Here is a 13,881-nt window from a genome sequence, read left to right on the forward strand (position 1 = left end):
GCTGAGCATTTTATTTGACCCTGAAGCACTAGAGTTTACTGAGTACGGGAAAGGTCTTTTAATGATTGAATGGAGAATAAATTGGAGTGGCCAGTCTCCAGTCATTCTGACCTTGCCTTTGGACTCAAAGATAGTTATGGAAGAAAAAGTGAGGCTGGTGACTTTGCATAGTTTTCCCTCATTTAAATACAATTCAGGTACATGTCATGGTCCTCTTCAAGAATGAAAAACAGCAACAGACTGGAGTGGGAAGAAACTAGAGAGAGGCAAGATCCATTAGTAAGCTTTTAGTAGTCTAAGTGTGAGGTAAAAAGGGTCTGCCCAATGGCAGTGTTGAAAAAGAAATGGGGACATTTAAGATGTTGCAGAAGTAAATCGACAGGTCTTGACAATAGCTTAGACATGGGAAAGAGGGGAGGATGAGAAATAGTGAGAAGTCAAAGATAACTTACAGGTTGCAAACCTGAGAGAATGCTGTTGGTGCTCTATAGAAATAGGGAAAGTGGGGCTGTTTAGAGGAAAAGATAAGTTCTATTTTAGACATAGTTTAAGATATTTAAAAGGCAGTCAGAAATAGGAGAAGCTCTGCTGAAGGAGGATAGGTAGATTTGAGAGTTTAGAGATGGTAATTAAATTCATGATATTGGATGAGAGTGAAGAAGTATATAGAAAAAAGAAGAGGGCCTAAGACAGAATCCCAAGGGATTACTAAGAGTAGATGCATCCCGTAATTATTTCTATTATATTTTAAGCACATGTGTATCAGAAAGAAACCCAATTCTGCCCCTTACTATTAAGTAGGAAGTAATCAGAAAAAGAGCTTTTAAAACTGAACATTTATATAAGCAGAAATCATTATCATCATCATTTTAATATCCTTGTAGGCAAGGTAAGTCATCTTACATTTTTATTTTTTCTAAGACCTAGGATAGTACACTGTATGTAAGTACTTAAGATGTTGCTGAAATACAAAATTCTCATAGTTTTTCCTCTTTAAAGGGATTTTCACAGAGTAGGAACTCACCAATAAGAAAGAAAAGGGGAAAATTAGCACAAATTTCTCACTTTTATAAGCTGGGGGATATCTATAGTTACCTAATTCCATCATAAAATTAAAAAAGAAAACATCACCATGTTATGAATTACATTATCAAGGATTTTGTCAAAAAACATGCACAATAGTTTTTAAAAGATAAAAGAAAATATCAATGGAAATGAATATTACATCTAAGAAAACTGGTTAGTTTCAATGGGAAAACCTTAGTCATGAGAGAAAATACTTCTTAAAAGTAAAACATATAATCATTTACAATCTTTTCTTCTATTTACTTTCTTTGGTTCCCATTTAAATATTCTATAAATACTTCTACTGATTGATTGAATTTAAAATATTTTTAAAAACTAATATCCAGGGATAAGAACCAGGTTATCCTTGATCTTTCTACATGTTTATGTAGACAGAGACGAAGGCCTAGCTTTCTAAAAGTACAAAGAGTTCAGTAGATTAACATTATAATAAATCGAAGATAAATTTAAAAAAAAAAAAAAAGAAAGAAACAACCAAAATCTTTCGGAAGTTATAATCAGTAAGTTTCTAAATGTAAGACATGGGCTGGGCTGTGATGAATCTAATACACTAAGTTCACATTAAATATATATTTAAAAATCATTCCAAACAAAACCAAAAGGATGTATATATTTGAAGAAAATGAAACTAAGTTTGCTTCTTGTAAATTACAAAGCTTTAAACAGAGATAAAGGACATTTTAAAAGTTTATTGCTGTATAACCAATTTCACTATCTCCCAGTGTACCTAAACAGCTGAAGTTATAGTGTAGCAAATCTTGGACTTGAATTATCTTAAAACAATCACTATTGTGCATATCCCAAAGAGCAATGCAAAATGTATCCATGGTTGGGATTATGTAAACTACAGCATATTCCTAGTTTTGTGCACTTAAAAGTAGCAGAAAAAAGATCATTAAAAAAAAAAAAAGGGGAATGGTTTAACAGGAAATGAGGTAGATCAAGGATAACAGATGGACAGCCTAAAAGTCTTTGAAATATTTTACAGAAGGACCTACTTATTGTATCCAATATACTGATGAGAACTGATATCCTGTAGAATTTGAGGGAATGTATGGGAAAAAAATGAACAAAGAAATATTTATCAAGCATTTACTTCGTAAAAATTTTGGATTAAACACTGGGTATAGATAAAAATAGAAAAGCTGACAATTCCTGATCTCAAGAAGCTTGCACTGTAATTAGAGATGATAAAACATATATAAAGTTTTCTGCTACAGGTCAGATGGAAAGATGGTACAAAATGTTAGATTTGTAAATGATAATGCAATTTCTTTAATGTCAACTGCACTGACAAGTCTGTCCATTTCTGACTATGACCACTCACCAATGCCAAAGACTTTAGTTAGGCACCTTCCTTTACAATTTTTTAATAGCTTTTGAATTACTACTCTTGAGAAGGCCCTGGAGGATACATCAGCTATCAGCATAATAGCCAGGCCATTTCTCCTCATCACTTGCTTACCTGGAAGACAACTAAGGAGTTTGGGCTGCAATTATTAAGGACAAAAAGGTATGGCTGAACTTTGATCTGTATCACTGGAGGGAGTGTCTACATGAACTGAAATCATGGTTCCATTCTAAATATAACTACTTTTGTTGAGATTATCATTATGTACTTTGGTTAGGAGATTTCTCTCACTTCCACTTATTTTAATCCAGCCTCACAGATATGGCTACTCAATTTTCCACTTAAAGTCACCACCTGACTTTCTTCTTTATTGATTAAAATGATTGTAATTAGGTAGTGTCAGGCCATAACAAACAGATTAAAGGAGTTATTACTTATATTCTTATAATTTTAAAATTATTAGCATTGATGGCTTCTAGTCCTTTTAATATTGTATGCCTTTTAGATTTGCTATTATAGCTGGAATCTATTCTATAAAATTATGGAGTTGGATTTGGACTTCTCCAGAATAGTAATGCACTGGGGCAGAGAACTGAAAGTAAATAAACTATTCATTAATGCAGACTGGCAATTGTATGGGGAACCAAATTATTATGTCACTTGCCCACTGTTATTATATTACTCAAGGGTAAGACTTGAACCTGAATCTCCCTGGCTTCTATGCTGGGTCTCTATCCTCCTATGCTAGGTTGTACTTAAGTGCTTATTAATTTGCACTGAATTTTACATTAAAACAAATCTCAGCTTGAGTTTAACTCATACCCATTTTTCCTTCTCTCCACTTACACAAATATAATTCTAGTTCAGGCCCTCATCCCCTTTCACTAATAGTTTTGGCAAGAGCCTTTTAATGGATCTCCATGGACCAAGACCCTTTTTACACACACACACACACACACACACACACACACACACACACACACACACACACACACACACCTCTGAAAAAGGATAGATGAATATATGGGGTCATCTAGGACAGCTAAAAATACAATATTGTATTTTACAGGACCCTAGAAGGCAATGGATCTAATCAGGTGAGAGAGTTTAGGTTGGACAACTATAGCATTTGAAGTTGGATAGGGGAATGGAACTGTATTTAGAAGGACTTTAAAAAGCCAAATAGGCTTGGCAATTAGTCTTGGCAATTATAAAAACCATCTTCACAACAGTGCACTTCTGAAATTCACTGTTCTCCTTCAGACTGGTGTTTATTTCTACAAAATAAAATATTAAATATTTTAAAAACATACATATTTATATATATAATATAAAAATAGTAAATACTAAAAGAACTTCATTGTTACTAATGAATGCTTCTCCAATGTTTTTATGCTTTGATAATAATGAACTACATTCTAGGCTTCCATTTTCTTTGACATGTTACAAAAAGCTGGGTACTGTTTTCCTGAAAATGTGGTTTTCCATATTAATTTACACAATTGGAGTTCTAGAAAGAAATATGTTAACAAAATTTTGTGGAATAGATAGGAGTGCCAAATTCTAATTATTTATTGATGGCTTTTGCTTCATTTAATAATTTTTTTCTTCCAATATTATTGTGAGAAAAAAATTATCTTGAGTCCTCTTAGCTTTTCTGCAGCTAATGCAGCAATGGCTCATGAGACTGATAAAATAATAAAAGACCATGATCTGGCTGGACATTGCTTCTGACTGCTTTATTTTGGTGGTCCAGTTGTCAATTATGCTAAAATGTTCATATTTTAAGTGATCACATGGCCTTTTCTTCATTGATTTCAGATGAATAGAACTTTCTGCAGAGGTATAAAGAAGCAATTGGTTACATACTTATAATTACTAGCTCTAATGAGCTTTATTCATTTAATATTTTATGTGTTATATTCTTTCAGCATTGTTCCTCAAGCTTAAATAGACTATATGCTTGCAAAAGATATACAAGACAGAGGGCACCCCAAATTAGTTGGAGAAACTATTGGAGAAATAAGTATCTACTATTGGGATGTTTAATACTTAGGACATTTTAGACAATAGTTTTATATGAGAAATAAAAATGGGTTCCTTTTATATAATGTTTTATCCACTCCTAAATCTTCAGTGTTTTTTTAAAATCTTTGTTTTAACATGTTGAAAGATATGAAGAACTGATATGTGGAACTTAACAAGCTTTCCTGATAGAATCCCTTATGAAGTTAAATAAAGTTTTCCCGATTTTACCATCCCACTAGGTAGTAGCTTACTAATATTTGAGAATTTGATTCAATGATTTTTAAGCCTGTACTATGTCAGACACTGCAAAGACAAAGTCAAAAAAGTTCTTGCTATTATTGAGTTCAAGGTCTAATGGAGAAGATAACATGCAAGGAACTATGTACAGGTACACACACACACACACACACACACACACCTTATTTATCCTACGTTACTCCTCCTCCCAAACACCTATATTGTTTTCTCTCCAAACTTCAAGCTAGGTGACTCCCCCATCTGGCCTGCTCTCTCCAGCTTTCAAAACTACACTCCAAATCCACATTTTCTTTGTTCCATTGCTCCAAGACATGCGCTGACCTTCCTACTCTCCCACCAATACTACACCTTTGCCCTAAACGTATCGGGTGACTATGGTCTTGAGAGTCAAAGGCCTTTAAACCTCTAAGCAAAATCCGACCCTCCAGGGTCCAGCGTCAGCAACTCCAAGGCCCGCCCCCCTTTTCTCTCCCACATAGGGGACATAGGAGGTGCTTAATAAATGTTTATTTTCCTTCTGCTTTTCTCCTCCTCTCTCTCCTTTCTTTTTTTCCTTCAGCTCTAGGCCAGAACAAGACTGGAGCTCAGGAAGGGGGAGTGGCACCGACGTATCCTGACGGCGGCGGGCGACGGAGAGGAGGTGGTCCCGTCCCGCCCACACGGTCGCGATTTTCCTCCTTTCCCCACCCCCGCCCCACTCTCTCGGCTCATGGGGATGCTCACTGCCTAGGCCTTTGGCCTGGTGGAGAAGTTCTTCGTCCCCTCCCCGCGACTCCTTCGGCCGCTGCTCGAGCTCACTCGCCGCCGCCGTCGCCTCTTCGGGGTTACCCCCAGCCGGAGGTTCACCTCCTGTCGACCCCTGTTCCAAGCCAAACCAGCTGCCCAGACCCCGTAACATCCCGCTTGCTCGGCCTCAGACAGCCGCTGAGCCCAATCACAAGGGTCTGGGAGTAGCAGTAGCTGCCACGGTCTCCGGGGTCCAACACTCCAATGGTGCGGCGCTTGCCGGAAGTCGTTCCCTCTCAGATCACATGAGCGACTGCTCTATCCGTCGCCACTCTTCTATGGTCACATCTTGTAACGTCACTTCCGGCGTGGCCAGCGATGAAAGCGTTTACTTAAGGCTGGCTTGGGGATTGGTTGATGTCAATAAACTTTGTGTAGAATTTAGACATGGATTTAGACTGGCCTTCTGTAGTCCCCTCATTGGCCACTCCCATGCTCTGGTCACTCGGGAGTAGTGAAGTACCCTTCGCTCTCAAGAAACTAATTGTCCCCTGAGGAGGCTGGGAGAAATTACAAATACGCAGATAGATACGTAGAAGTCCTAATGGCCTGATAACATTTGAGGGAAAAAACAAAAGCTCTCAGGGGCAGCTGCCCTAAGCTTCTGCAAGCTCTTCTCAGTACCGATAATAGCAATAATAATATTTATAAATCTCTTAGTATTATGGGCTAGGAACTATGTTAAACGCTTTACAAATTATAATGATAGCAAACATATGGTGCTTACTATGGCACTGTTCTAAGTATTTTACAATTATTCTCTCATTTCTTCCTCACAACAAAGCCTGGCAAGTAGGTACTATCATTGTCCTCATTTTATCAATGATGAAATTGAAGGAAACCGAGGTGATGGTGTTGAGGTATGAGAATTGAAGCTTGAGAAATCCCCTAACAACAATGGGGTCCCTTTTGACCTGTCACAGGCTTTGTGAAAGAATTTATAAACCTGAAGTTTGCAAAATCAGATTAGGATAATCTTGCAAAGATTTTTACTAAAGACATGTTTACACTGAGAAGAATCAACTCAGTGGGCTTTCCTGATTAGGAATTGGCAGCGATAGATTGATGGGTCCCTGATTATATCCACAAGCTGGGTAACAGTTCCAGGGACTAATCTTCAACTCAATAGAGGATGTTGACTATACCCCAGGCCGAGATTTCCAATTGAATGAGATTATTTATCTGGAAGTTTCCCTTAAGAACAGAAGGGTGTGCCCCTCGCAGAAGTGAGATGATTTGAGATTTTGGATCACCCTTACTCCCAGAGATTCCTTTCTCACCCTTCCCTTCCCAAAGATTAAAAGGGACCCAGTTTACATGGAAAGGAATTTCCCCAAGATCATAGCTAATGAGTGTGGTGAAATTTGGAGAGAGGTCTTCCTGACTCCAGGCACAGAGCTTTTATTCACTCAATCACCTAATTTCTTTTTTTTTTGGGGGGGGGGGATTGATAAAAGAGGTTTATTATTGGGTAAGCAAGGTTAAAGTATAGGCGAAGGTAGAAATAAGGAGGGCACCGGACAGAGGGTCCAGTGGACAGAGGGTCCTCACATGGCCACCATGTTTGGAATCTCTGCAAAGAGGGGTTCCCAGCTTGTCTTTTTATATAATAGGAGACTTAGGTGGAGGGGCTTTTGGGAGTAGCCCCAAAGTTGGCTCAGATCCGGGTGGGAACTGGGGCAGGTCCGGATCTTCTATTGGAATTCAAAGGCACCAGGATTTGTGAGTCAAAGGGTAATTACATTCACTAGGAGGGGAGGGGAATCTAGAAACTAATCTTTCCCACATCATTCTCTCCTCAAGCAGTTGGAACTTAAATTCATTTAAGGAAAAAGACATGGGGCAAAGTCTCTTATTGAGACAGAATTGAAGATTTTTTCCTTCCAGGATTTTCCAAGTTCGGGGGTCCTCTCTTTATCCCCCCCTGAAGCAGTCACCTCCAAAGGCATGTGGGAAAAGGGGCACCGATCTCTTAACTGCTTCAAGCTGGCAAGTCGTAGAGATTTGGGGTTTCATTCCAGGAGGTGAGGCATAAGGTGTGGGGTTTGGGGATGGCAGCAGGGCATCTAAGTGTGTATCCCAGTCAGTCGTTCCCAGTCGGTTGTCCCATGTTCTCTAGGCTGAAGGGCAGTTGAGAGTCCAAAGGTTGAAGCCCAGATCTTGGGAGTAGATTAAAACCAGGGTGTCATCCAGGGTGGAGATGACCAGCAGGTCTCAGCAGGAGATGCATCAGGTCCCTTCTGTGGGCTTCCTGTAAGAATGCTGATGGCCCATCTAACAAGGAGAAGTAGGAGAAAATGCTGGGAGCAAAAGATTATTTGTCTATAGTAAAAAGTGTTAAGTAGCCTCGAGTTTAGCCCTTTCACTCTTAATTTCCAGGAAAGCTAATTTCTCCTGGTGTTGGTTCAGGGTGTAGACTAAGAAGTCCGGGGAAACTGGAGACCTATATATTTAATCAAGATAAGAATGCAATTTAAGTTCTTAGAAATCTTTTAATTGTGCTGCCTTTCTTTAAAAAGAGTTGGTTCCTCAATAAGCAAAGATCCTAAGCCTTCCCCCCACTTTCCCCACTCTTATGGGGGAGGGGTAGAAGGGGTCAGAGAGAGTGAAAAGTATCTCAGCACTGCCAACCCAGCTTACCAGCCCCTGAGGTATTGGGACTGTCCTGGGATAAAAAGGGAAACAGGGCCAGACCCCAATTCCCTACCGGGGAGTGGGGGCCAATTCAGCCCCTGCGGTGTGACGCAGTTTCTCCGTTGTTCTTCCTGCTCGAACTCAGGACAATGACTGGAGTCTCCTCGGATAGTTTCCAGGGCACCTACAGGCCCAATTCTGGGAGAGATTTGATTAAAAGGCACTTCTGCTCTGAGTGTTTTTTTTTTTCTCAGGAGGCAGAAGTTGCCCTGAGAAGAAAAGAGCTCAGTGTCTCAGGTTAGAGTTAAAGGGAAACCAACAGTTATTATTAGCAGCAGAGTGGAAGAAACATTGAGGTTTGGACCCAAAAAAGTTGAGCTGGTGGGAGGGTCCTAGGTTTCACTAGGTTGAATCAGCTTTAAAAGAGACAAGTATGCTGGGTGTGTTTTGGCTCGCCGCTTTTGCCTGAGGGCATGTGTTAAATCAGTCCCAGGATTCGAAAGAAAAAAGCACTTTAAAGGATGGACTTGTCCAGAGAGATTGGAATTCAGCTAATCTATTCAAAGTTCAGGTGTTGAGATTGAGGCATTTTTCTCAAGCCCAGTGTTTGTCTCTGCATTAAGAGACAGCTTAAAATCTCTATAGGGATGGGTAAGAAAGCTAATTCATGGCAAAACCCGAAAGCTTTCCCATTCTATAACGCGACCTTCGCAGATGTCTCTAGAAGGTGTCACAAAGGCCCTCCCAGACCGCCGTTTGCCAAAAGAAAAAACAGGATTTCATTCTCACAGCGTCCTATGAGCAACAAATCCCCCTGAAGACTCCTGGAGTCTGTCAGTAAGCTCAAATTAGCCCGGGAATTTGAGTTGCTTCCTGTTATAGAAGCATGATATGGTGGGTTTGCCTCAGTGGAAACCTCCTAAGAGGACCACCAACATTGAGGGCAAGGTAGCAAAGGAGAGATGTGGTAGGAGTGGGTATAAATCACCTAATTTCTACTACTGGTAGAACAGGAAGCAAAAAGAAAGAATAACAACAGATGGATAACATCAAAACACAATGTCTAAAGACATTTTTTGGAAGAATTAGGGATGTACAACTGGCTCACAAGATGAGAAGATGAAAGAGTTTTTAATCTTTTCTGTGCCATTGAATCCTCTGTCAGTATGAAGAAGCCTATGGATCCTCATTTTGGAATAATGTTTTTAAATGTATAAAATAAATAGTTAGAAAATCAATTACATTGAAATAAAAATGTAATTCCTGCCCTCCTCCCCCCAACAAATTTTATGAATGCCCTGAAATTAATGCATGAGCTCTTTACAAGTCCCTGGACACAGATTCAGAACCCTAGTGATAGAATACCTATGATGGGGATGAACTCTGAAACTGTGTCTCCTTTAATCTGTAAAATAGTCACTCTGAAATTGTGTCCTTTTGATTCGGGCTCTCCCAGATTCCAGAGTCTAGGAGAAGGCTTGTTTTCTAGACTGGGCCTTTATCCCCTTCCTCCCCCATTGATCTTCTTGGTAGCTGGATCCCTATTCAGGAAGCCTTCAAAGTGATTTTCATTCAGTTGGGAGATCTGGGTCTGATTTTGAGTGGCTTGAAACTCCAAGATAAGTATTTAGGCCTGGGGGCATTGGCTCTCTTTTCAACTAGGAGTTTTAGCCTCAGACTTCTATAAAGGACAATTCTAAACTCCATATCTTTGCAGAAGTCTGAAATAGGAATTATGCTTCTGCCAAGGGCCTTCTCTCTCCTCTTGGCACAGCTGTGTACCAGAACTCTTGCCTGCTGTGAAGACATTCTCTTTTCAATGCTAACCTCTATTTCCTTAACAGGACTTTGCCACTCAGAATTCTGCCTTCCTAGCAAAGCTGACTTCTCAATGCTAATAAACTTCCCTTTTTGCCATTCGAACTTTTTGGATTTGTGAATTCTTTTCACATTGGACCTGCGCCTCTGACCAAAGAAGGGATTTGTACAGCTCTCTGCACTGCCACTAGACAGCATCAAAAGTACCCTTCATTGATCTTTTGGGGTGGCCTGGATCTTCAGGAAATTCAGAGTCTGAGAAAAAGCCTTCAAAATAATTTTTTTTCAATTGGAAATCTTGGTCAAAACACCTCCCATTGGGGGTAGCCCAAACCCTCTTCAGGAAATTCCAGATTCTGAATAGATCTTAGTCTGATAATCAATTCAAACTGCCTTTGGCCCCCCAGCCAAGTTTGCTCATTAAATAGGTTTCTGTTTACCCACTCTTTGCAAATCTTTTCATTAAGAATTTGCCCTCTGAAGCAATAAACTGGGAAAACATTTTTACAGTCAAAGGTTCTGATAAAGATCTCATTTCCAAAATATATAGAGAATTGACTCTAATTTATAAGAAATCAAGCCATTTTCTAATTGATAAATGGTTAAAGAATATGAACAAACAATTCTCAGATAAAGAAATGAAACTATTTCTAGCCATATGAAAAGATGCTTCAAGTCAATATTAATCAGAGAAATGCAAATTAAGACATCTCTGAGATACGACTACACACCTGTCACATTGGCTAGAATGATAGGAAAAGAAAAGCCAGAATATTGGAGGGGATGTGGGAAAACTGGGACACTGATACATTGGGGTGGAATTGTGAATACATCCAGCCATTCTGGAGAGCAATTTGGAATTATGCTCAAAAAGTTATCAAACTGTGCATACCCTTTGATCCAGCAGTGTTACTACTGGGCTTATATTTCAAAGAGATTTTAAAGAAGGGAAAGGGGCCTGTATGTGCAAGAATGTTTGTGGCAGCCCTCTTTGTAGGCCAGAAACTGGAAATTGAGTGGATGCCCATCAATTGGAGAATGGCTGAATAAATTGTGATATATGAATATTATGGACTATTATTGTTCTGTAAGAAATGACCAGCAAGATGATTTCAGAAAGGCCTGGAGAGACTTACATGAACTGATGCTAAGTGAAATGAGCAGGACCAGGAGATCATTATATACCTCAACAACAATACTATATAATGATCAATTCTGATGGATGTGGCCCTCTTCAACAATGAGATGAACCAAATCAGTTCCAATACAGTAATGAATAGAACCAGCTACACCCAGCGAAAGAACTCTGGGAGATGACTATAAACCACTACATAGAATTCCCAATCTCTCTATTTTTGTCCACCTGCATTTTTGATTTCTCTCACAGACTAATTGTACACTATTTCAAAGTCCGATTCTTTTTGTACAGCAAAATAACTGTATGGACATGTATACATATATTGTATTTAACTTATACTTCAATATATTTAACATGTATTGATCAACCTGCCATCTGGGGGAAGGGGTGGAGGGAAGGAGGGGAAAAGTTGGAACAAAAGGTTTTGCAATTGTCAATGCTGAAAAATTACCCATATATATATATATCTTGTAAATAAAAAACTACAATTAAAAAAAAAGAATTTTCCCTCTAAGAGAATTCTCTCTTAATGAACAATAAAACTTCCTTTTGCCACAAACAGATTTTGGGTTCGTGAATTCTTTCACATTGGACCTGTGATCAGAGGGGATTCTTACATCGATTCTCACACCTCAATTCTCTACCATTAGAACTGCATCACCTACCCTGATAAAATCTAACATCCGTCCTTTTCTTAACAGAAAATCCCCGACCAAATTGGAGAATTATGAAGGAAAAAACAACCACCAAACCTCAACAAAAAATCAAACTGATAACAAAATGTTAAATTCTTTAAAATATGAGAGTGATATACTGCAACCCATTCAACATGTAAAGGACTGCTTGCCATCTGGGGGAAGGGGTGGAGGGAGGGAGGGGAAAAATCGGAACAGAAGTGAATGCAAGGGATAATGCTGTAAAAAATTACCCTGGCATGCGTTCTATCAATAAAAAGTTATTTAAAAAAAATAAAATATGAGTGTAATGTCAAAGAAACTGAGCAAGAGAGATGTTAGAGACCAATTCAATAGTTTATTAAATGGAGAGAAATACTGGGACCAATGGAGCCATGGCTGATCCCAGGGTTAGAGGAGACTATCATCTCACAGAGTCTAGCCCCGAGTATCGGGACAGCAAGCTTTTTATAGAATAACAAGAACAATGACATAATGGAGGTACCTAGGTGGGGATAACCTAATGGAGGGAGGTTACTGATATTCTAATGACATCTAAAATGGATAAACCTTTATCTAGTCAAACATAAAGAAGGAATGTCTATAAAACCTTTATCTCAAACATTAAGAGGGAAAGGTTATGACCTAAGGAAGAATAACTAAATAGGACAATTGGAGAAACTAGGTCACGACATTAAAAGGGAACTTTGGCATAACAAGAGAAGGTTTTTTTTTTTTGTTTTTTTTTTTGGCCTCTAAATAAATTTCATGACTAAGCCATTAAGCCAATGGGATTATAAAATTAAAGCAATCAATGAATCACAAGGAATTAATCATAGATTTAGAGGGTCACAATGAAAAGTATTTTAATCCTGTAATTAATATAATATCTTACCAAGAACTCCATCGACTCACCGATGAAGGCAGGAAAGATTTATTTTACATTCTTGCAAGAATAGGTGCTGAGGTGAGTAGACATACCTTTGAAACTCCAGAGGCAGCATTTTATTTTCTATCCTGAAGCACAAATCCCTCCCCCATTCCCCATTAATTGGATATTACAGAAGTTAAGTGACATGAATCTCTACTCCACATTACATTGTCAGTCCCTGTCCCATAGGAGTTTCCATTCTAGAAGGGTGAAGATAATATGGAGAAAGATAAACTCTACCTTTGATTTTATCTTTATATCCTTGTGAGTTTCAGTTTTCTAATTTCTAATTAATTCAATTCTAATTCATAACTGTGGAAACCAAAAAGGCCCATCTATTTCTCACAATCCTTCTCTGAATTGTAATGTTCAGGGTGTTGGGTGGGGAAAAAGAAAGAATTTCTTTCCTGTCTACCCATCCATCAACAGGAGCTTCTAGATTTAAGATTTAAAATTCAAATCACTGGAACTTTCCCAAATCTCTAATTCTCTCCCTTTAGGTTTCCTTGGTTTAGAATGAATTGAATTTTCTCCCAGTAGGATGTGTTCGGGTAATTGGTCTTTCTTTTGTCTCAATTCTTACCTATCCTTTACTCATTGAATGGGTGTGGCCTTAGACAAACTGAGAAGTAGGAAAAAACTAAATTAAGAGGTCTAATGGCCCAGGTCTTCCACTACATCCCAGACTTCAAAGACTTGGATGACTTTGCCCAGTTCAGCCTCACTTAAATACAATTCTTTTGTGATGTCATTGGTCCTCTTAGAGAATGAAGGCTGAAACACAATAGCCACTCAATAAGCAATGGCTTTGTATGGGGCAAGCAATGTGGTTTCTCAGAAAGTGTCTGCTAAAGTAAGAGAAGTCTTAGGCCTCAGTTTTGCTTTTTTTTTAATGTGACCTTGAAGAAATAAAAATTTTTATGTAGTTATTTCATCTCTAGTGAACTCATTATCACCCCATCCACCATATAATGGAAAAGTAACTGCAAGAGTCAATCTAGAGTAAAAATTTTGCATAAGGGGATTTTGAGGAGGAGTTGGGTTGGTTATTTAACTGAGCTCTCCTGTGAATTCAGCCTCTTCCTTCTGGACTTCCCAGAGGTAAGGACTCCCTGCTTCTTGAGAGATTCTAATAAAAACTTTCTACCTTCACTTTGATAGATTTCTGAGTAGTCAA

General features: G+C 38.7%; 1 protein-coding gene across 2 annotated transcripts in view; it reads right to left on the reverse strand.

Moving 5' to 3' along the window:
- The window catches only part of SYAP1 (synapse associated protein 1), a 37,120-nt gene extending 31,364 nt beyond the window's left edge, over positions 1 to 5,756 (reverse strand). Inside the window, exon 1 of one of the 2 annotated variants that reach the window (XM_051984440.1) lies at positions 5,447 to 5,745. In XM_051984440.1, coding sequence (XP_051840400.1) covers positions 5,447 to 5,621 — 175 coding nt within the window. In that variant the 5' untranslated portion in view covers positions 5,622 to 5,745. Of the gene's footprint in view, positions 1 to 5,446 lie in introns of both variants that reach the window. The other variant, XM_051984442.1, reaches the window with a different exon arrangement.
- Between the last annotated feature and the right edge of the window lie 8,125 nt (positions 5,757 to 13,881).

This window comes from Antechinus flavipes, chromosome 3 (genome assembly GCF_016432865.1).
Source record: "Antechinus flavipes isolate AdamAnt ecotype Samford, QLD, Australia chromosome 3, AdamAnt_v2, whole genome shotgun sequence".
Lineage (NCBI taxonomy): Eukaryota > Metazoa > Chordata > Mammalia > Dasyuromorphia > Dasyuridae > Antechinus > Antechinus flavipes.